The sequence below is a fragment of the Pezoporus occidentalis genome, unplaced genomic scaffold (assembly GCF_034315485.1).
Source record: "Pezoporus occidentalis ecotype Australia unplaced genomic scaffold, CSIRO_AGI_Poc_V1 ctg17, whole genome shotgun sequence".
In the NCBI taxonomy this organism is placed as follows: Eukaryota; Metazoa; Chordata; class Aves; order Psittaciformes; family Psittacidae; genus Pezoporus; species Pezoporus occidentalis.
Genome location: NW_026913531.1, coordinates 2,134,657 through 2,158,850, shown reverse-complemented (window position 1 = coordinate 2,158,850; position 24,194 = coordinate 2,134,657). Strand labels below are relative to the sequence as shown.

The 24,194-nt window shown below is 40.0% G+C and overlaps 1 protein-coding gene across 1 annotated transcript in view; it reads left to right on the top strand.

Moving 5' to 3' along the window:
• PTPRR (protein tyrosine phosphatase receptor type R) overlaps nt 1-24,194 on the top strand; it is a 152,484-nt gene that overhangs the window by 126,038 nt on the left and 2,252 nt on the right. The window contains 5 exon segments of the mRNA XM_062613737.1: nt 5,945-6,024; nt 6,980-7,117; nt 13,364-13,474; nt 14,631-14,788; nt 18,737-18,850. Coding sequence (XP_062469721.1) covers nt 5,945-6,024; nt 6,980-7,117; nt 13,364-13,474; nt 14,631-14,788; nt 18,737-18,850 — 601 coding nt within the window.

Here is a 24,194-nt window from a genome sequence, read left to right as displayed (position 1 = left end):
ACCAAAGTAAAAAAGTTCAGTGATTCAGAATGGTGGAGGACAGTCCCACAGAAAAATGTAAACACGTCCCTTTGCTTAGGTTTGGAATGAAGAATACTATAAAAATGACAGCATATCCTACCAATTAGAAATTTGTTTTCTAATCATCTCTATAATGTCCTTGTAGGCCTACGTTATGTGTTAGTCATGCAAATTCACACACTTTAAATGACGTGATTTCTTTCAGTGAACCTGAACGCACTGTGATTTGTTCACATCGTAAAAAGGCCTTGCAACCAAATTAATGAAAATTGGTGGCCCTCAGCCACTAGATTAATCTCAGAAATGCGGTACATAGCTGGGAAAGCAACTAGCGTGGAGTACTTGCTTCCCTTCAGCCCCCAGTAAGATTTCCGTAGTCTTCAAGATTAGATTTTCTGTTACAACTGATAGCTCTGTGCATCTGAGTGCTATCGAGAAATACTGAAGGGAATTAAGGAAATTAATTGAATACAAGTTATATACCAAATAATCAGAAAATTCAGCTCCCTTAGAGTCTGGCCCAGAATCAACAGGATGTACACTGAGGGTGAAGTCCTGACCCCTTTGACGACAGCAAGATTCGCCATCAGCTGCAGTGGAGCCAGGATATCACAGAGCCTCGCTCCGCCTGACATGCAGATTTTTGGAAGGAGTTCTCCTTTCCCACAGCATCTTGCATCCAAGCTGCCCCAGCCACAGCATCGCCTTCAGCAATGCCTTGCAAGTGCTATGAGTCCTGGTTCACAGTAGCATGTGTTTTGAATTGGGACACAACAGCTGGGCTGTGGTTGATGCTGATGAGCTTTGAGAACCAGCATGCCTTTGTGTTTTCACCTCCAGTTAGCTGGGACGTGCCACTGGCTCTGCGGCACATTTTGAGTCCAAGCACACTGCTGGTGCACACCACAACTACTCACTGACAGGCACTTTGTAACCATCCTTGACAGAAATCAAAAGGTCTGTTGTGTGTTAGCACCAGGCCTTTTCAAAGAAGGTATTTTGTGGGTTGAGGCACATGCTCATAATAAATACTCGCACACCCCACGCCCAGTCCGAGAGGGTTTGGAAATGATTCGAGTGATTAAATAGAACAGCCTTCCTGGTTTCCTGCTCAGATGATATCAACCTGCTGCTTCATATGCCCGCATCAGCTTTTCCATTCCCAGCGCTGGGTGCGTCTCCTGAATCAGGGCACCTGTGGTGACAAGTGACGTTTGACCTGATGGATTATCTCCTAAAAATGCCCAGTCCTGCCATCTCCACCCTCTGCCCTGTGGAGGACGTTCTCATTTTCTGAGATAATTCTGTGGCAGGGTGCATGAGGGCAGGTTCGTGTTAACAGATACTGCCCAGCCAGACACGCTCATGGGAAATAAAATGAATGCCTAATGAAAATTATTCTATATGGAAAACTATAAAAGGCAGGAAATGTTACATTACATGAAAGATGTGTCAGTTTCAGTATAACATAGCCAACACCCTTATGCCTCTTTAGGCACAAGAGTGTCTGCTATGGCAAAGAGGCACAGGAGGCCTCTTTAAGTTTTTTAAGTGTTGTTTTATAAATGCATATATATGTACATATATAACATACACATGCTCATGCAATGTACAAGGGGACAGTGTGGGATCAGAAGCAAGTGGCTAAAACAATCCTTTAAAATCACTGTTTTTCCGTCCTCCCTCCTGACTGTGATTCCAGCCACTGTTAAACCCCACTCCGTATCTTCAGCTGTATTCCCTCTGCACTCCTTGAGCAAGTTTCCAATCATATGCACAGATTTCCCAGTCTCTCACCACAGTCACATCCCTGTGGCAGAACACCAGCCCTGCTGCTCCCTCCTCATCCTCTTACATCTTCACCTTTGCTGCTTATCTCCTGGAGCTCCTGCTACATGTCCCAGCAGCAGGACCTCAGCTTCAAAGCCATTCTTTTCCCGTTCTTACCTCACTTTTCCACCTCAGACCAGAAGCAGAATTCTCATGGTGCTTCACAGCATGGATGGGCTCTTGCTTACAGTGGAGCAAGTGGCTTAACACTATTCTGTGGCTATTCCCATGTGTGCAACACATCCAAGGTACCTGGATGTCATTCCTTACCCCTTTCTGAAAGTACCCTCAGGGCAAAAGCCTACATGAAAACACTTGCGGCAGAAGAGCAGTAACACGAAGGTAGGAAGCTTTTGGTGGGTCAGACCAACAAATCCACAAGCTGTTGATTGAAGTGCTTGTGCTAAAACTTGCTCTGGCTCTCCAGCTAAAGACCAGGGGGAAGTTAAACCTCAACTGTATGAACAAAGCACTTTATTATGCAAGCTTATGGACAGATGCTGGAAAACCATGCGCTTGATGTTGAGAATTTTCCAGTTCGCTTGCACTACAGTTGTGACTGCAAGCAGTCATGCTTGCTCCAGTCCTGCTCCCTAATGAAGGCAATAGGATCACCAGCAGGCTTTGAAAAAAATAAAGATCCCATTTGCAAAGCAGAAGGAGAAAAACTGTTTAATCTTAGGAGAATTCAACATGGGTTTATCAAAGCATTTTGTGTATCCATATGAGTGAACAAAATGTGTCCTAGTTGGGGTCACGAGTATCATAATATCTGTAATATTTGTAAATAGCGAGTATTACGCTTATCTGTGTTAGACTGCATAGTTAAAAATGTAAGCGGATATTAGGCAACCTTTTCTTTAGTAGATAAAAAAATCCCCTTTGCATGAATAAAACTTTATTTTGTCATGATGAAGGATTTTTATTAAAATGCAGAAGCGCTCATCATCATAAATCTGTTAAGTTTTCCATTGGGAAAACCTGGCTTACATTGGAAGTGCCAGGAAATGATTCAGATGAGATTAAAAAATTATGCCTTGTTTACAGGTGTTTTATATGTTAGGTGTTTTAAGCCAAATGTATTATTTGCAAGTCTAATAGCCTATTCCCCACCTGGCAGAGATCGGCAGTGCAGTCTGGTATGATTCTTCCACGTTCTGTGTTAACAGTGTTTACCAAATAATACCAGTATCTGCAATTCATTTACAGACTGCAAACAAAACCAGGCAAAATAGAGGTGGATGGATTTCAAATGTTTCAGTTATCTGAAAGATTAATGATCTTTTGGGCTGCGAGTGTGAGAGCAGTCTGCTCACAAAGTTTTCATTTTCTTTTCCTGCTCACAAAGCAGACATACCTTGAGGACAGCCCTTCTCACAGTACTTCAGTCCTACTGCTGGTAAGACAACTAGGACTGGACTGGGAGTTAAAAATGACTTATCATGGAAGTGCTACGAATGAGGACATACCCATGCCTGATGAATTCAAAACATAGTAGCAGTCAAGAAGAAAAAAAAACAACCACAGCACATCATACCCCCTGTAAAATGAACACAGCCTTTGCAATGGGACAAAGCCTCATGTCTTTATGACAAGGTGGTGTTCATGAAGCGGATGAATCTCCATTGCTGATGGCAGCTGGGGAGGCTGTCCAGCAGTGCCACTATATAGCTTCCCTTGCTGCCTGCACTGGGCAATCTCATGTTGGCAAGCTCCAACCCCTTTAATCTCTTCCTTTTCCTCCAGCCTGGTAAATTCAGGACAATATTAATTTATTAAAGATGGAGTTAGAGGGAGCTTCTTCTACTCTAATGGGAAAGCTATTCCAGACTTCCTAGATACATGGAAGAAAACAGCAGTAATTTTGCCTAAGTCAGAATTGCAGGAGACGTTTTTTATTAGTAATTAAAAGTGCTTAACAGCTCTGCTGCGTTTCAAGATTGCTTTACAAAGATTGATGAATTCAGCCTTGCAGCCACCATCTGTGTCTTTCTGATGTAGCTTCAGACTCTCAGACTTTGTCATCTTTGAGGAAAAGATTATTACCTCCAAGGTATTTGTCATTCAGGAGGAAGCAAATTACTTCCATTTGTGTCTGATGATTGCTTAGTGGCTGTGGATGTTTAAGGGCACTCAGGTTTTCCTCATTTCAGAGCTAAGTTTACAGCACTTGAGTATTTCATAACGGATCAGGACTGTTAATTTAGAAAAGATTCCCATCCGGAAGCAGTGTTTGTTTCGTTGATTGGAGTTGGAAGGAGGTCTCAGAAATTATGAAACTGATTTAGCTGCTCCTTAGTAACAGAGGGATTTATCTCAAGACATGGTAATTAAACTGGATGTTGAGTCTGTTTGGAAGAGGGTTTTTGAGGTAGGGGTCAAGCTACACCAGAATCAGAGGCATTGTGTTAGTTAGAGGAAGCGGGTGTTTTTTCAAGGCCACGTAGCCTGAGGCATTTGTGGAAATGGCTTATAATCACTCTGTGCTGAAAAGGAATGAGAGGTTTCCTGTCCTCATATTGTTAAAGGAAAAAAAAAAAAGTGAAAAGTTGGGAAAGCTAGTACAAAGAGATTTTAACACAAGCTAACTAGGGTTCATGTAGCGCTGTTAACACAGAGGACAAGACTTCCACACACAGACTTTGAACTAGAAGTCATGCATTCGTTTGCACATTTTAAGAAACATGGTTTCAGAACACCAGCCTGGGTCCTGCAAAGGCTCCACTCCTGTCCAAGACACTCCTATGACCTCCAGTGGGAAAATGACATATAGTATGTTTGGGATCATCCTCCCTCTTCCTTTGATTTGCAAAGGCTTTATCTTGTTCTTAGGAACAGGATGAAAAGTAACAAAAAGAATACAAAACCAACTCTGAAAATACCCCTTTTTGCTACTGCATATGTACATGAATTATATATTCATGTACAGCAGGGCCACAGCAGGGCCACATAATAAATAGTGTTATCTTACAACTCTTCAGTTCAGCATCCACGTATGTATCTTTGAAGACATTGCTTGGATTGCACTCAGCAAAGCAGCTGTCCAGAGATGATTTCCAAACCAATAGGTGTCTTGTATACTGTCAAAAAGCTGTTGATTCTAATGAATTATTTTAGCAAATTGCCAGAATATTATTTTTTTAGTACAGAAATATTTCTGTATCATTTTGTTAACAGTAAAACATTTTTTTCACAAAAGGTGTGAAGAAAACCAAAGTGTCCCTAGACAGCCACAACATAGGCACCTCACTCCCCATCTCCTTATCCCTTTCTGTTACTCTGTGTAATTGAGAATTTACTGGCTTTAATTCCAAAAGGGTAATTAATACATTGAGAATCACAGCATCACAAATGAGAGCACAAAAACTTCCTTTGCAAGGGGGATTTAGTAACCAAAAGCTCTATACTCAACAGAACTGGGCCCAGCTCTGTTCTAGGTATCTAAGATAATGAAGGAAAGAAAAGCGTGAAGGAAAATGTTCCTGCATTTTGTCATTGCATATCCAGTCCAGTACACATGAATGGTCACAAGTTTCTCATATGGAACACAGGACTGAAGGGAAGGATAGGTATTTCCTGATCCAGCCCATTGCAGTGAACTTAAATTAGTATAAAAACACATAGCTGATTTCATCCCAGGGAGAAGGAGTTTTTCCTAATTTAAATCCAACTGTAGTCATTGGAACAGTACAACTTCAGGCAAAGATACCCAACTTGAACTCAAAAGACTTGGTGTAATTATTTAGCATCATACAATGGTATGACACAGGTTTCAGAGACAGTCTAGGCAGGTCAGCTTGATACTCAGCACAGGCAAACTAGAGCTTGCTGCATGTTGCCTGGACCTGATAGTGTTGCTGCAATGCCCACAGCTTGCTGAGATACTTCTGCACAGCTCAGCATTGTGCATTACAGGTGCACCTTAGTCACACACGATGATCTGTTGCAGAGGAAAGAGTTGGGTGCATAATATTTTAGTGCTTGACAACCTCAAATAACAGTAGATTATTTTCTTCAAAAAGTCTTCAATTCTCTATAGAAACCTTCTAATTACGGATTTTCTTTCCAATTTCCATCTTCCTTGTGCTCTTAGATCCTCTAAGCAGAGTGTATTTGAAACCAAAAAATCCATCTGACTCGCTGAGTACCTACATAAATGCTAACTACATTAGGGTAAGTAAATGTACACTCTTCATGTGCTTTTGAAACAATATTTCATTTTCCAATGAATACCTGGTTTTGCTAAGGTGCCACTCTCCTACCTGTCTTCATTGATAATTCCTTTTTTTCTACATTGGTGTGACAGGAATACTTTCTTGAACTATTTGTAACAAAGACCACATAGCCATGAATATATTAAAATGACTGCGGTAAGAAAACACTTTAGCAACTAGTTTATAAAAAAACATTGAGAAATACATATGTTACTATTTATTTACTTCAGTATTTACCTTTTAATATTGTCCTACTGTCTTATAGTAAGGAAATGAAGAGTTACCTTTTAACAGTGACAGAGATACCAGTATTGCCTTTCCCTTTCCTCTGCTTCCCTGCAGTTAGCTTGGCACTTTTTTGACCTTCTATACATCTGTGTGTCTTGGGATTCCCTATACTGATATGCTGGCCTTTCTATAAGGTCTCATAAAGGTGCTTCTCCCTTAGCAAAGATATATAGCAGAATCTTGGATTCCACAAGCATTCATGTATTTTGATTTTTTTTTTCCTGTTATGAATCTTCATAGGAACTAATTTTATAGTTCTCATTTTTTTTTCCTGTGGCTTGTTGACTGTAAACTGTCTTGTAAACACTGCAGCAATATGGATGATGGAAAGCCCCAACAACTTGGACAACAGAGTAAGCTAGAAGAAGCCAAGTAAGCAGAGAAATTTGCAAGGGATTGATATATTCTCAGGATCATTTCAGCCCATCCAGTTTCCAGAGGAAAAGCTGTTCTACTGAAAAATTTCGGATCTGCTCTACTCTTAGTCATAACCGCTTTCAGTTCAAGTAACTTGTTTTTTTTCTTAAATTCCAGATTAATTTTTCTGCTCTTTTAGAACATCCACCTGCAATTTTTTTGACCACATGGATTTAAAGCAAATACTTTTGTTTCTGTTTCTGAACCAGGGATATGGAGGTAAAGAGAAGGCTTTCATTGCAACTCAGGGACCCATGATTAATACCGTGAATGATTTCTGGCAAATGGTTTGGCAAGAAGACAGCCCTGTCATTGTTATGATCACAAAGCTGAAAGAAAAAAATGAGGTATGACAACTAGCCAAACTGAGAAACTATTCCTATGGCTGATACTGTAGAAAAACCTTAGCATATATGAAAGGAAGCTTGCAGATAACCGGCTCTTAAATAATCTGGTAATGGTCAATGTGATAAGTAAAGTTGGGGTAGCCAAATGCACCAACTGCAACTGCGTAGCAGTCATAAGAGATGCATTTAAAAAAGACAAAAAGTAATTTCATTTTCTAGATCTGTGCTGCTAGGCTCATATTTTTTTAAGAAACACCTCATTTATCTGTTGGTTACCTCTGTACTTCTTGTAACTTTCTGGTATATAAAGAATCAATGGTTAGTGTTATAGAGGTTTTCTGATGTGGTTGAAGTTTTCACTTTGCTGTAATGGCAGGTTTTGATTCCATTCCAGAAATTACAAATCTTCTGGACCATCCCAGAAATACAGTTTGGGCTCCCAAATGCTGATACCACAAGAGGGACTTGGCCAGAATGAAAATATGTGGCTCTTTACCTTAGTACCAAGTAGAGACGACAACTGTATTTTAATTGCTAACGGCCATCTAACTGCCTGTTATACATATGTGACTTTTGGATCAATTCCTAACTACAACTTTAATAGCTTTATTTAGTATTCGTGTAAATTGTTGCCAGGTTTTCCTTGATTGTGCCAGAGTCCATGTTTGTGACTGCCATACATTAGGAACAAAAATTACTGTCCCTTGCAAAGGGCCAACACAAAGCTGTGTTCTGGAAGAATAAACGTTAAACAAGTGGTTTACAAGGCTTGTGGACAAGAGAGAGACAGACACAAAGGAGTTTGACTTTTCCTTGAGTCCAAACTGCTAGACTTGGTATCAGTTCCCAGCTCCAGTTAGGTACCTCAATCAGATCTCAGCACCTTGCCAGGTAAGCACTAGGGCTGTATTGCCCCAGCTTCACTCACACCCCTGTTCTTCAAACTCAGATGCATGTGATGATAGAGAAACAGAGTTTATTCAGGCAAAGTTCCCAATCTGAGTGATCAGGGGACTGAGATCGTGAGTGCGTTCCCAGGGCTCAAACTCACTGCCCCATGAAAATGTGGACTCAGTAGACATACTCTTCTTTCTTGTGCCCTTGACTGCTGCTTGGCTGTTTGTCACCCTGCGTTTGGGCTTCTAGCATAAACTTAAAATCAGATAGATTTTATGAAAGCTATATGTAAAAAGTAGGTTAGTCCTGTAAAATATCCCAAGCCGTATTTCCAAACTAGGTGCCATTTTGCACTAGACTTCAAACAAGTGTCCAGAAGCCTACATTAAAAAGGTTACTCCTGAAAACACAGAAGATTTACCCTGGCCTAATTGGCCAAAAGGGTAAGTATTTCACAGAGGAAATGCTGACTGTTTAAACACTCACATCTGACACTGTGTAAGAAGAATGACTTGAAAGAAGAGCCCAGTAGTTTCCACCGTGTCAGGAAGCCCTGTGTTTACCTGAGTTACACAGGCTGTGGGCATTGGTGTTTATCCGCATTGTTGTGGCCTGGCAGTGGTAATTTCCTCCTAATAGAAAGGATGGGGAATCTCAAATCGTTCCCAGGCTATATAGAGGGGCTGTGTTTGCACAAGCTGTCCTGCTCTGTCTAGAAACCTTAGAAACTCTTGCTGTTAGGTTCCTCCTGAAACCTGGCTTACTACTGGAAAGGAAACAGCTTAGCTAGTGACTGAGCTCAGTGTATTAACTTGCTTTCTAAAGAGCAGGCAAAAGCAGATGTTATGTCACTTAATAGCAGCTGATATTTTTTTCATTTCTATTGTCTGCTTTATTTCCATCATTTTCAGAGAGGTGCATCTGCAGTATACACACATACCGATTCCTTCATATTTGAAAGCATACTCATCCACATCCACCCCTGCACAAATAAACACCATACCCGACTCAGTTGTAGGCCCCATTCCTCAGTTGATGTAACATCAGTCGGCCTCCATTTGAGCTATAATGTACTATAAAGTAATGTGTAATGAGGGAGCTCTCAAATGAGAGACACATGGAAAACCTGAATCTCAACAATTCATTTATTTAGCATAAGTAAAATTATTTGGGACATTAGTGTCCTAGTTCAATATACTGATGTGATGAATTTGCAATCAAAAAGGGAATTGTGTGAAATGATGATAAACAAAAGATTCTATAGAGTTACTTCCCTCTCTGAGAGGAATAAATGGTTAAGACTGTGGTAACAGTTTTTGTAAGATGGATGAAGATGTAATAAGAAAGTAGAGTGCTGAACAAAATACCCATTTCAGCTGCATGAAAAGAAAACCCAACCATGGAGCATGCAATTATTGGATTTTCTTTCTTTTTGAAGACTGATTTAAAAAAAGGAGATTGATTTGTAAGCAAGAGTAATGCTAAAGGAACTATGGGTCCTCTGAGTGTTTTAAACAGAATCTGCAAAACTTGTCCTCAGCACTACACAATGTCTGAACAGACTGGAAATCTGCCTATGCAAGGAGAGTCTACAGCAAAGGAGCTTCTGCCTGAACGAATAATGAGAAACTTGTAACTCTAGGCTATAATTTTAGGGTTAATATGAAGAGAATCACAACTCATCTAGTGATCTAGGTACCCTCCCTGGTCACTGAAGAGCAGTAGTCACTTTCACAGGGTGACCCATCCTATTCTAAGAGATCAGGGACCGTCTGTAGTAATATTTTAGGACAGGATCTTACATAGCTTTATCCATGAGGCACATGCAAACTTCATATATTACAGAAGTTAGTCAACTGGAATTTGACAAATATGTGGAATGTAAGAAGTTTATAGACTTCTATATAATTTTACAGAGATGTTTATAGACTTCTGTTGTACCAGCTGTTTTTCGTAATTGTGCTATGTATTCCATAGATAATATGCATTTAGTTTGTCTTAAAAGCTTGCTAGCAACATTACCTGTTAACCAGAAAACATATTTTAGGAAGCATAAAGAATACCGTGTGGCATTCTACAAGAAGAAAGGCCTAGTACTGACTGATGCATTAAACAATGTGTGTTTATTCAACTCAGATAATGTAAATCTTGTCATTAATTATCTAGGACAATCTTGTTAACTCACTGTTTAAGCTCATATTGTTTTTCATGGGACTTTTTTTCCTCCCTCTATAAGCACACTGATCTATGCACAGCAAAGTAGATTCTGGAATTCAGAAATCCTACCTTTTATAGATTCACCTAAGCCTCTTTGGAGATTGCATTAAGTTCAGTATTGGTACTATAGATATGTTTTGGGTTTTGGAAAAACTTTAGAAGATTTGGTCCTAATTTTGAGTTTTTTAGTACATCAAGGCAGAGCGTGCCTTAGTTCTGGAGATCCACGTCAGAAGCGGCCCCATGAAGCCTGGCATCTGGCGGGTTTGGGATGGGGTGTGCAAGGAGACAGGACAGGGGATTGGAGGGAACCAAAGCCTGCAGGCCTGTCACAGGAGGAAGGACAAAGGCTGAAACCAATTAAAGGTCATGCGAGATGCTGTTTCTTATATAAACTTCCTGCTCAGGTCAGGGAGTGTCATTTTTGTGGGGCAGATCAGAAATAAATAACCGTTTATTAGCAAAAAGCTAACCAATGGAAATTAATTCGAGGGGGGAATTTGAAAGATGGAAGGAAGATGAGAATTTCCACATGGAAGTAAGAGGTTTCCCAGGCTTTTAGCTGCCATGCAAGTTGGCTAGGATATTTTTTATTTTTTTTTTTTTTCATCTTAAGCATCTTTTAAAAAAACCCTGCTCATAGTTGTTATGTGTTTGCTCACTGCATAGAGGATTGTATGTTCAACCCCAAGCTCACAAAATGTGTGACCTATTTAGAAAGTGCTATAATGAATGAATATGCAGCCTGAAAGAAGAGCAGGGAACAGCATCAGGACCAGCAGAAAGAGTGGAGGTGGAAGATGACGTGATGATAAGAACAAGTAAATTCTTTCTTTTTTTTCTGATACATACTGTTTGCAATAGGCTTTTACTGATTATAGACCAGAGACTGGAGAGCAGACTTCTCAGACACTGTGTTTGGCTTTTGAACAGGTTTAAGATATACCTATATGGGACCAGTGGAATTATCTTTCAGGTTCAAGTAGTGGCTTGAGGCAATTTACTTGTTTTTGCTGATGCTCCTGGGATTTACTATATTATTTTCCATAAGTTTGATGCCTTTACCCTCCCATCTTCGTCTTTATCCTTTTTTTATAATTAACTTTCAAAAGCATGTTAATTCCCCCAAATATCTGTCTTCTTAGAAGTGCCTGAACAAGCTGGTCTTAGCTGTATTTTCAAGGTTTTTCTTAAAGCAGTAGCAAATGGTATTTATAAAAGATGCACAGAGACTGTATTAAAAATAATCCTTTGTATTTCACTAAATGTAGACGAACTGTTAAATGAAAGTTATTTTAATGAACAGCCCCATTTCATTGTCCACCCAGTGCAAGCTGCCAATTCCAGTTCTGGGAAAGAGTCAAGAAAAACACTCTTCTGAAGTGCCTGAAGGCTTTGTAGTGAGCGTTGTATGCTCACATTTATCAAAAAGTCTCAGGGGTTGACTCAACTATTGTTGATTGTCAGGGTACAATTGTGTATTTAGAGTTTTCCCCATATTAGCACTGAAAACTACACTCCCAGGGAGGGGCATGAATTGCAGATCTGGCAGATGATAGTAGCTAAACGTGTCACATGAGGGGACTGTGGAACTTGTGAACACCTTTCTTTTTGTACAAATTTCTGAGTATTTTATTGCCATTCTTGATGTCTTCGGGGAGACAGCAAATTTAGGATGTTCGGGTAATGCTGCTAAAGGCAGGATGTGAATGAAACCGCTCAGATTGGCCAGCATTATTTCAGAAAATGTGGCTTTCACACACCTTACATTATTAAGGTAATGAGCATCTATTTTTAGAAAAGTATTTGTACAACAGAGATGATTCAGTTCAGTCAGCTGTTGGGTCATCGCGTAGCAGCTTAAAGATCACACCTGGTGGTAAAGCCTCGCATTTCACTGATAATTTGTTTTGGATCCTTTTTAGCATGATTTACTGGGAGTTATGGTTTATGGCAATTAATTACATTAAAGGGATTTTTTCATTTTGCTGTGTAATGTAGGCTACTGTCTAAATGTAGACTAGTTTATTCAGCAAAAGTTTGTGAGGAAATGCAAACAAGTTCTTTCTGGGATTCCTATTATTGTAGAACTGTCTGTTTTCTGGGCATTTTGGGTTTGTTTGGTTTTTTACTTGTGCACTGGATATTAAAAAGAATATTTTCTTTAATTGTTGGGGTTCTTTTCATCATATTGGCCAGCATTATTTCAGAAAACGTGGCTTTCAAACACTTTACGCTCTTAAGATTACGCTTAAGATAATAAGCATTTATTTTTAGAGATTTAGAGAAGTATTTATAGAACAGGGATGGTTTGCTTTCAGGTAGACTATAGAGATACTTTCATGGAAATGAATATGAAGTTGCAGTTGACTTGAAGATAAGAAAACTATTGGAGGGGAAAAATAAAATGGTTCATATTGTAGATACTATTATTTCTTCATCTCCTTTTCGGTAGATGCTTGTCAGATACATTGCTGAAAGGCTGTTAACACTACTGATTCATTAAGAATTCTGTATATAATTTTGTGTAGCTCTAGCAAGACTGATTGATAGATTTTTTTAGCTTTCGTTTCCAGTAAGTTATATAGTTGACACCTCTGATTCTGCAATATACCTTAACATGCGCATCAAGTCCCATTGAATTCATTAAGATCTAAGGGCACATTTACAAGCTTTGTTGTATCAGGGCTCAGGAGAGTAAAGAAGATAAAAAGTCTTGTGAGAAGAGGACAAACTCTGAATCTTTTGCTCAGAAGGGAATCTCCTTTGGAAAGAGAAAATTTTATAAACTTAATTCTATGAATTAAAGAATTTTCTAGGGGAAAAAATCTTTAATTTTGAATGTGGAAAAGGGTTCCTTTGGCTGAACTTCATTGAGCTTTTAAAAATAAAAATAGCTGTTCAAAGTGTTCAGTGATAGAAATCTGTATTTGAAAAACTCAGATCCTGAAAATCAGGCCTAAGTCATTCTTTAAGAACCCTGCAGTATCTTTTTTGGGAATGCTTCTGACATGAGTAACCCCTTGGTTGAGTTCCTCCCAACTTTCCAGACAAATACGTTCTGTGTAAAAATTAGATATGAATATGGCTCCAGGATCCAGCTCATTGATGACACTGATTCTTGCTTTCCAGAAATGTGTGCTTTATTGGCCAGAAAAAAGAGGAATCTATGGGAAGGTGGAAGTCCTTGTTAACAGTGTGCAAGAATGCAAGAACTACACTATCCGTCAGCTTACAATAAAGGTAACGGTCTGCATCTGAGAAGCATTGTTCCGAATGCTTTCTTTTTTTTACTGTTAAATGAAGTTAAAGAGGTTTTTTTAAGGGGCATAAATTTTTACAAAAGGAGTAACTGAGCTATGAAGCTCACAGCTGCAAGGTATGATTGAGACCAAAGCACTGGAACACTTACCTTACTGCTGCTTTGTATCACTCTGGCAATACAAAGGCTTAAAAAAGAGTGCAAGTTCCATTCCCTTGAATTACGTTTGGTTTGAGGCCTTTTTACGTGGCTAAGGCAATGTAAAGAGATTTTAGTTAATGAAATAAATAGCATAGCATCACTCTAAAAAAGTTAAGCTGCTCGTGTTGTGTGCTGAGTGCATCCGTATTCCATTTGAGAAGCTAAAAATATAAGGAGTATATAAAGGAAAGCTTCACACTTTAATGTTTCTGACTAAATATTAACTGTAAAATAAGGCAGATGATCCTTTTATGAGTTACTCCCCAGTTACACTTGCGTGCTTACTGAACTGGTCTGCTTCTCCTGACAAAGCATTACAATTAGTAATGAACTGGGAAAATGTGGTGTTTCAGTCCAGCCAGTGAGAAGTGGGCAGAAGTCATGTTGTTCAACACAAGTCACATTATCCCACATTTAGGCCCTTTGCTTGTTGAAGTAAGTGGTAGAAGCCTCTGTTGGAGAGAGCAACGGGACAAACTGGGATGATGGGTTAATCTGAAAGAGCAGTTCTTCTGCACTTTTAACTTAAATACTCTTGTAGTTTTAGTATCCGACCCGTATGATAATGTCCATAAAAGGTAGCAGAAATAAATAACAATTAGGAGAAGCCCAGATCAAGCTAATCTTTCTGTATCATCTTCATGCTGATCTAATGCATCTCTGACAATTCCCAATTGACAGTAACAGTCAGCAAGTCAGCAGCAGTCAGATGGACAGAGTGGAACTTACATAGCTGGGAAACCAGCTAAGTTTTCAGATGCACAAACCCTTCTTACAATTGGGTGTCTGTTGTCTACAATTGCATCCTCCAAGGTCTATAAAAAACATCTTTAAACCTCTCTTAACATTTTTACTGTCTTTTTACCACAACATTAGAAGAAATAAAAAGAATTGTTCACCCCAAGTGTGCTTATAAAATCTTCATGTTAATTTCAGCAAGGGAGTCAGTCCCGGAGTGTGAAACACTACTGGTACACATCCTGGCCGGACCACAAAACCCCCGACAGCGCTCAGCCTCTGCTGCAGCTCATGCTGGATGTAGAAGAGGACAGGGTAGAATCACCAGGCAGAGGGCCTGTCATTGTGCACTGCAGGTAATTTGCAATCCTTTTCTGAAATGACTGCCCAAAGCAAGGCCACAGCAAATCACATCCTCCTAAACAAAGAACTGATTTGGGGAAGAGTAAAATTCTCCAGATCCTCTTCATGCTAATTGACTTTTTTCAGTTTATATTTCTGGATTTGAGCTTTGGAGAGAATTCCCTTGTTGCTAGCAAATTGTTCCTAAACCATTCTCTGTTTCTGCTAATGAACCTTGTTTCTGCAAGACCAGCTGGAAAATTATTTTGCTTCTGTTTCCTAGTCATGATTTGCTTGCTTTTCGGTCTTGTTGCATAATTACATGCCTAGGTCAGATGCAATGCCCTATGACTGGTTGGCTAAAATGCTGAAAAGCAAGTAAATTTTCAACAGCAAGCACTGGGTACAAATTTGGAGACCAGAACACATCAATACTAATTTCACACAGGCAGTTGGTTTGATACTCAAGAGCAAAGTGTTATTTGAACTCAAGAGCAGAGTGTTATTCACATGCATTGTAATAAAACAGAGAATGTTCTTCTAAGAATTCTAATTAAATTCAATTTTATTTCTTTATATTGATTCATTGCCCCAGTTTTGCAATTGAAATAGCAGAAGGTAGTACTGGATTTGTTGGTGCAAAGAAGTAGGTGAAAAGTGAAGAAAAACCAGAAAATAAATGAAAATTATGCTTCCTTACTTCCTTTGTCCCATAACTGTGATGATACATCTCTTTCAGTTGGGATACTACTTTTTTTTTTTCCCTAGAAGTACATCAAAACAGAACTTCTCATCTTGAACCACTTCTTTTCAACTCCATATTTAGGAAATTTAGAGAAATGGAAGCCAGATTTGAACCACCCGTCGTTTTTCAAACCAGAATGTGATGAATAAGGAACTTTCCCTAATTTTATGCAGCTGTTTTTATGAGGAATTATTGCTTCCCTAGACAATCCACAAACCTGTGGATGTTTCTTGAGAGTATTTTTTTTTTAGTACGAATCTTCAGTAATGAAAGTCTTTAGGGTGCCTTTCTGAGGTGAGCAATATGACAGTAAGGTCTGTAATCATGAGGAGGAATTTATTTGTTATTAAAGACCCAGATATCATCTCTGTTGTGATTAAAATTAATAGTTCTTCATGTTCTTAATGAATTAATATCAGAACTATTAAAATTAATAGTTCTTCTAAAAATTAATAGATTACTCAGATGTCTATATGATCATTGTGGTCTAAAACATAGGTAAAAACTCACACTCCATTTTCTTCTAGTCAGATAGTTTCTTCCCTTTTAATCTGAGTTGCAGTTGAGGTCATGCAGGTTTTATAGAGCTGTGCACACTTTTAACTTTGGACTTCAGATACAACTGCACAATTCTCGGTTATTTCCAGAGGACCATTACAGTGCACACTCAAACAGTGATCCTTAATCTGAAGCAGAAATGTTTTAATAATCTCTGAACATTGGAAATTATGGCACTAGTGCAAACAAAAGGCTTTCTGTATGTGCCTTCCTGTAGCCTATCACAGAGGGTGCTGTCTTAAATACTTTAGGAACGAGCCCATTCAGGATATAAGAAGGACTTGACTTCTTGTAATAAAACAATTCCTATTCTGAGAAAGAAAAGGAAAAAGAGTAAACATTTGTTTTGGTCCTTAAAATCAGCAGATCTGGTTACACACACACTAACAACACAGATTTCCAAGGGAAGTTTTAAATTCTTGCTAATCTTTATAGTGGCATTTACTGAAAGGTATGTTTCCTCTCTCATGTCACTCATCAAAAGCATGTGGCAAATGTGGAAAATACGTCTTTAATCTGTCCTTCGGATGTGTAGTTAGTGCTAAGTTTGAGTTTAACAGCAACTAGGTGGTTTGGGATCAAATACAAGTTTTAATTCAAAGATTTCAAATATAGAAGGAAAAGTGGGTTTTTTTTAATGTAAATTGAATTGAGAAGAATTAGAACAAAGAATTACATTCTGCAAATATAAGACTAATTTAACCCCATTTAGTCAGTGAAACGAAGTGGACTGAGAATCTGGACCACAATGCTGTTTTCTTCTTCCCAGAACCAGCAATTTGGCATATTGGAGGACTTGTAAGATTTTCCTAAATGAGACAAAGGGATAAAATTTTCATGCTTGGAAACTTGACACTGTTATTGCTGTAAATTTTTGCTTTTCTTTCCACATCACCTAGTGCATGAATATGTTCTATAAAAAGCACACTGCCCACATCTCTTAATCCCAAAATCATAACAGTCCAATATCCAACACTCCCAATTAACAGACCAGTCATTATGAATGAGCTACTACACCTTAAACTCCTAAAAGAAGAATGGAAAAATAAAAATAAATATTTATGTATATATATATATACACACACACACCCACACACCATGTTTGGGTGTTTGAAAATACTTCAGAGTAAGTAGTTCTCTGTATTTTGTGGATATCCAGGAAGAAATATTATGCAAGTGAAGAACACTGCCTGAAATAAACTGTGTAGTAAGGTAGGACTGGCATGCCTAAACTGAGGAAGAAAATACATTAGAAAACAATAGGCTTTGCTTAATACATGTTAAGAACTTGTCCAAGAACACTTAATCCACTCCAAAAGAAGGGGAAAAAAGAACCCTTCATTGTAGCCAACTTCACTTAAAACTTTAGCCCCACATTCAAGGTTTTCACAATATTTGAGGAAGTGAATGGGGGGAATGCGTTAGACTGCTTTCTCCAAATCCCTTTTTAGAAACTATGATGTCCTCCTCTTTTTGGATACATTTTCCTCATAAATATTGATGTCCAAGGAGACAGGCTGTCAACTGAAGATCTTTATCTCACTTGATATTTCTTATTCTGCCAGTTTTATATCTCACTATCCCCCCATGGTTGGCTTAGGCATCCCCATATATTCAATATTGCTGAGTCCTCTTGGAAATTTTCCCTTCCAGATGAGAGGGCTCTTGAGTCTCTAAAACACTCCTATCTTTCACTTTGTGGTGAGTAGATTGTGATTTGTTTCAGCTGCAGCAAATGAACATACTTCTGGTAACACTTTTCACTCATATATATCAAGCTTCCATCTGAGACACTCAATGTACTCTTCCTGGCATTAATTTAAGTAACTCTTACAATGCTCTTATTAGGCAGGTAGCATCCATACCCATTGCAGAGATGAAGAAAGCGAGGCACCAGATGGTTAAGTATTTACTATAAAGCCAGGCATGGAGATCTTGACCCCTGACTCCATGTTTTAACTATTTTACCTATTTTCCTCCCATTCAGCATGACAGGGATGAGCTGCACTGAATTTCACATTACTTATGCAGAAAACTGTGGGGCAGAGAGTCTCAAAAGTGTTGGAGGCCCAGGGAGTAAAAATAATGTCAAAATGAATGTTTCCATGCCTGCATCAAGAAAATGTGGAGAGTTACAGCACCAAATCCTTCTCCCTCCTGCAGAATCACAGGAGAGGGAGTTAACTTCATCAACATGGTTCTAGATCCTTTTTTCCTTCATGGTTAGAGGTATGGTTAGCAGAATCCCTGTATACTTTGAAGGCTTTGAGCATAAAGCCCCATAAAGACTTTTGCCTTTAGGTAGACTTTTCCCCATCTCAGTGCATATCTCCAGCATTTGTTTGGACTGTTTCATAGAATATTTGGACTTTGTGGTGCTACTGGAGATTATTTTTCTTACCATACACTTGTGTGCAGACTGAAAACATACAAGCCTCGCAAATTACCCACAACAACTGGACCGCTGGAACAGTGCACCCTTTCATTTCTAAGCAAGTGAGCTGAGAAGCTACCCTTGCTCATCATGCACCCCAGAACTGTGGGTTCTAGCAATTCCGAGTTTCATATTTTTACTGGTTTTGTATCTAGTTAGTGTTTTCCAGTTAATTCCTTTGATCCGTGAGCTCCATTCCCTTATTAAATTTTGCCTTCTTTTCAGTGCTGGTATAGGAAGAACTGGATGTTTTATTGCTACGGCTATTGGTTGTCAGCAATTGAAGGAAGAAGGAGTTGTCGATGCATTGAGCATTGTCTGCCAGCTACGAGTGGATCGGTGAGTTCCAGAAGAACCATAAATAGGTCAATGATTCTGAAAATTAGTCAATAATTCTGAAATTATGCTGAAATCATTGCTGAAATGATTCAGTTATGATTCTGAAAAGCTTTCCATGGTTGAATGTTGTTTTGCATGAAATAACAGCCGTCGCTTTTGCTGATTCGTATTACAGCATTAGCTGAATGTTCAAGGTAACATCTGTTTTTAAGACGCTGAATAATGAACATTCTTTTCTGGGTGAACCTGTGTGAGACTCCACTGAATGAAATTGTCCTGAGATGGCATCCCTGCAGTTGCTGGGCACTTGGCACTCCTCTTTTCCCCTCCTGGAGCTTTCTGCTATTTACAGCATCCTACTAGGACACAAGAGACATGGGGCAATCTAGAGGCAAGGGATTGTCTTTGAGCCTGGATTGACAGGGACATCCAGGCTCACTCAGTATGTAGCTTCTTTATGCAGCAGAGAGAGCCAAATCTGGTGCTGCTGCTATTCCCTCAGCTGTGCTGGGGGTGGTTTTGAATTGGGTTGGCAAACGTACCCAGCTTAAGAAAATAGTAAGGCATTTGTTGCAGAATTTTCTTAAATCTTAAGTCAGATCAATTCCCTGATTGAATTCACAGCTTGGGAGCAGGAACAGTGTAAGCCAGCATTGTTGCAGCATGCTTTGTTTTGTGAAACTGTGGCTGAAGAGAGATTTGTGTTGGAAAGGAAGATGTGGGTATTGCGCACAATGGGAGCTGTTGGTCTGATTGCACTTTTCTTTCTTATTCTGCTCAGGGAAACAGGATTTTGTATAAAGTAAATAAACAGGGTTGTACCAAGAATAGAGAAGTCTTGTTCCTCTTCTGCTGTAGGTACCAGGTCATATCATCTCCTCACAAGTATCTTAACTGCTTCTGACATGCATTTCTTCTTTAAATGGAAACAACCCATAAGGGTGCAAATGCTGAAAAAGAACCTAGGTCAAAGGTATAATACAGGATTTTTTGTGTTCTGAAGAGCTCTGAGAGATACTAGAACCACAAATTGCAGAAGGACCAGAATTCATATAGTTAACCATGTTTATGGATCACCCCCTCTGCCTTCCTCTCTGATGTGCCTTCATCCTACTAGAGATTGTAGTGTGATCCTTACAGGGCAACACCAGTCACTTGGAGTGTAAACTTCCGCAAGGGGAGTTACTGACCTAAAACCTCTGCAACATGAAAAGATGGGAGAACTGAGGGAAAAGTGCTTACTCTGTTTGAAATTCTCAGTTCCAAATTTCCAGCACTCCATTCTGATTATCTCTTCATCTTATTGAAAAAGGTTTGTAGTGTTCTCCCCCACTTTAGTGTTTCTGTTATGAAATGACCTTTTTCTTACTGCTTTTACACTCCATTTTAGAGAAGTGGAAGCAAACTCTGGTCTCAGCAAAGTCATTTTTCATGTCATTATTTCAGCCATAGAAAATATAATCTAGATTTTCAGCATTATAATTGACAACACTATTTCATTGAGTGTATCTGACCAATGAACTCTCTTATATCTATTGGTATCCTAGATAAACTTGAAAGATAATGAAAATCTGACCCAAATAAAAGAAAAGAAAAAGAGGTTTTGGTTACTGAGTTTTGCTGAGAAAAATGTCTTTAAAAATTAAAAGACACATATATACTTTTTCTCGCAGGCAGTGCCTGAGAGTTATATAATCTGAAATTCATTCATAACAGCAATCTCAGTGGCACAAAGCCTGTTATAAAAATTGTTAAGTCTTGTGATTTGTGTATTTCTGGGAGGTTTTTAAGTTTCATGTTATATAAATTGGCCATATTGCATAATGGATCTCACTCCCCTGGCAGTGAGTTTATAACAAAGATTGCTAGAGCAGAGTTTAGCAGCTTCTCAGATTACAGCAGCCACTGCCAGCCCAACCAGATTTTATGAACACGGTTCATAAAGTGGCTGAGTATCACTCTTACATGGACATAGATCGATGAGACCAGCTTCCACTGATGACAGAGTGCTGATGTGTTGGTTACTGCCAGGTGGTGTGTGAGATTGGGTCATTACACATGGCATGAGCTGGCAAAATGAGCTTAATGTCCCACTAGACTCGTTTGCAAGTGGCCAACATTAGCAATGGGGTACAACCAGGAGCAGGGCAGGAACAGTGATGAAGCTGTCTTCTTCATGACACTGGCCAGCAGCTGAGCTCCAATTTATTCTCTGTGCATCAGACTGCCCTTAGAAAACAGAAAAAGAGTTCAGCAGAAAAGGATGGTTTTATCTGACCACCTGAGAGCCAGAAACCTGCCTAAGTAGTACACTGAATATTTCACTCCTGGTACCTCATCTCCACTAGGTTCCCAGCCAGACTTGCTAATGGTCAGAGCTATCCAGACACCTGCTGATGGACCTGCTGATGGAATAAACACATTTGATAGTACCCACTTGTGTGTGAACTTTTTGTTGCATGTGTCCATGGCCACATTTCTACTCGAGTGAATTAAGTAATAGAAGAAAAGAGCTGCGCTTCAGGGACTCACAGTGATGCTGTAGTGATTTACCAAAACATTCCCATTGTCCAACATACTGACAGAGAACCAAACAAGCATCGAGACAAATTCGAGATGGTGCCAGAAAGTTATGCTGAAAAAGAAGCTTAATTAAGTTTTTATGTAACCCCTCTGGAAACAGTATAAAGCAGAGCTCCAACAGGGAATAAGACAGAAGAGAGTGGCTCCTAGGTAAGGTATTTCCAGGTGCCACTTTCTTCTTAGCTGCTTAGGGTAAGTTAAGGGGTAAATGTATCTGGCAGTAATTGTATGTGCTGAGCTAACATGAGGAAAGGAACCATCCACTCAAAATCTTGACCCAGGATGGAGATACAGCCATGCTATGTGTGGATTCATAGAAAGACAGACCCACAGGTCTGCTCAGCTTAGCTTTTTTCCCAGATCATTTTTTAAGTTTTGCAACAGAAACAGGAAACGTTTGATGTGAGGCATCTTCAAGACTGACTGTGATGTCGAGAAATTTTGCACATTCTTAACCTCAAAGGCACATTCTTGGAATGACATCCAGTAAGTTTGCTCTTGGCTCCTCAGACAGGATGAAAAGAGTTTCCAGTGTGCGTCAATTCATTGTTTAAGTGTTTTGACTAATCGCCACAGGTTAAAAAAAAATAAATCCCAAACCCTGCACCGTATTCATTCTGGAGCAGACTGCATCCAGCTGCACTAGCAGCAAGCCACAGGGCAGGGTAAAGAACGCTTTCCTCCCCCATGGCTACCCAGGCAGAGCTGGTTGCGGTCCCCAAGGCCTCAGGATACCAGGGGCTGTTTCTTCCCAGCACCACTCCAGGGAGTCCCAAAGAAGAAAAGAGGCCAGCAGCTCGCAGAGGAGCTGGCGGTGTGTGCTGGCAGAGGACAAAGGCTGCACACCCAGAGGTGCCATAGCTGTGGGTACATCCCTGCTAGGCACTAGGGACATGGGAGAGGAAACCTCCCTCCTTGAGCAGATTTCCTCCTGAAATGCTCTACCACACAGCCTTCTGCACAAACTGATGTCTTAGGGTCACAGATAATTCCTTGCTATTAAACATGAGCCTTGCACAAGGACAAAGGGGAGAAGGACGTGGGGATACTGGTAGATGAAAAATTGGACATCAGTCAGCAATGTGCACTTGCAGCCCAGAAAGCCAATTGCATCCTGGGTGGTATAAGAAGAATAGTGACCAGGAAGTTGAGGAAAGTGATTCTTCACCTCTACCCCACCCTTGTGAGACCCCATCTGGAGCACTGCATCCAGCTTTGGGATCCTCAGCACACAAAAGACACGGACCTGGTAGAATAGGTCCAGAGAAGGGGCATGAAAATGGTCAGAGAGTTAGAACATGCCTACTGTGAAGGAAGTCAGCAGCAGCTGAGGTTGTTCTGGAGAAGAGAAGGCTCCAGGGACACCTTTTTGCAGCAATATACATATAGAAGACTTATAAGAAAGATGTAGAAAGCATTGTTACCAGTAGGGATAGGACAAGGGGTAATGGTTTTAAACTAAAAGGGAGTAGATTTAGGTTAGATATTAGGAAGAAGTTCTTTCTTTACTGTAAAATTGGTGAAGCACTGGCACAGGTTGCCCAGAGAAGCTGTGGCTGCCCCATCCCTGGCAGTGTTCAAGGCCAGGTTGGATGGGGCTTTGAGCAACCTGGTCTGGTGGAAGGTGTTCTTTGCCCATGGCAGGAGGGTTGAAACAAGATGATCTTTAAGGCCTCTTCCAACCCAAACCAATCTGTGATTCTATGGTTCTACGAATCCTGTGTATAATAGCACTGACAAGGCCAAATTGTCAGGTGTCCCTAGGTTGACAGGGAGGTGAATTGGTTTGCCCATACAGGGTTCAGAAGCACCATAACATCTTGGTCATGCTCACATAGGGCACATGCAGTAGCGCAGGGCTCAGCCCCAGGCAGTCTTACACATACCTACGTGGTGATTTTGTATGTTACTTCAACACCAAAGAAGAAGAAGCAAGGATCACGCCGCAAACAGCCTAGTGCAGCCAAACTTGTCTTAACCTGCCCTTCCTGCCAAGTCCTTCTCCCTAGATATGTTACCTTCCTCTATCCCTTCTACACAGCAGATCTAACCTGGGAAATGTACTCCCTTAGAGAACATCTTGGGGGAAAATTGATGGGGCAGACAGGAAGGGAAGCTGGCCGGGAAGGGGCTGTGTGGGCAAGTCAGGACACAGTAGTGACAAGGAAGGAAGGAGGCTAGGCAATAGAGAGGACCAGAGCAAAGCCCTCTCATCACCTTTAGACTCTCACTGGATATCAAGGCAGGGAACAAGCACAGAGGAGAGCAGCTGAAGACAGCAAGCAGCCAAGAGTATGAATTTGTGGATGTCCTTGTTGGCAAAGCTAAGAGGCTGCTGCATTTTGCACCGGATGGGACCATTTAAGGGTCTGTGATTTAACTCCTACGGCTAGCATATCATAATAGACATGCAGCTCACTAAAAGGTGTTCTGCAGTTGCCTGAGCTCACTGGAGAAGCACAGACAGCTGGTCATTTGCTTAAAGAACTAGGTATTTTAAATATGTTTTCCCTGACATCTCCCTTTAACCATCCACTACCACTGAGGAAAATAAAAGTAACTTGTGGCTACAGATAACATTCTCTAATACTAAAGCACAATACTTGTTGAGGCATTTTTACCATTTTTGTATAGCTTTATATATCAGTAGACTCTTTTGTTGCTAGCGTGTCTAAAGGAATCACATGAGGGTTTGTCAGACCTTCTCCTTTAAGATACCTGGCTTCGACATTGCTCTGTATATAAATCCCTCCCAGACTTG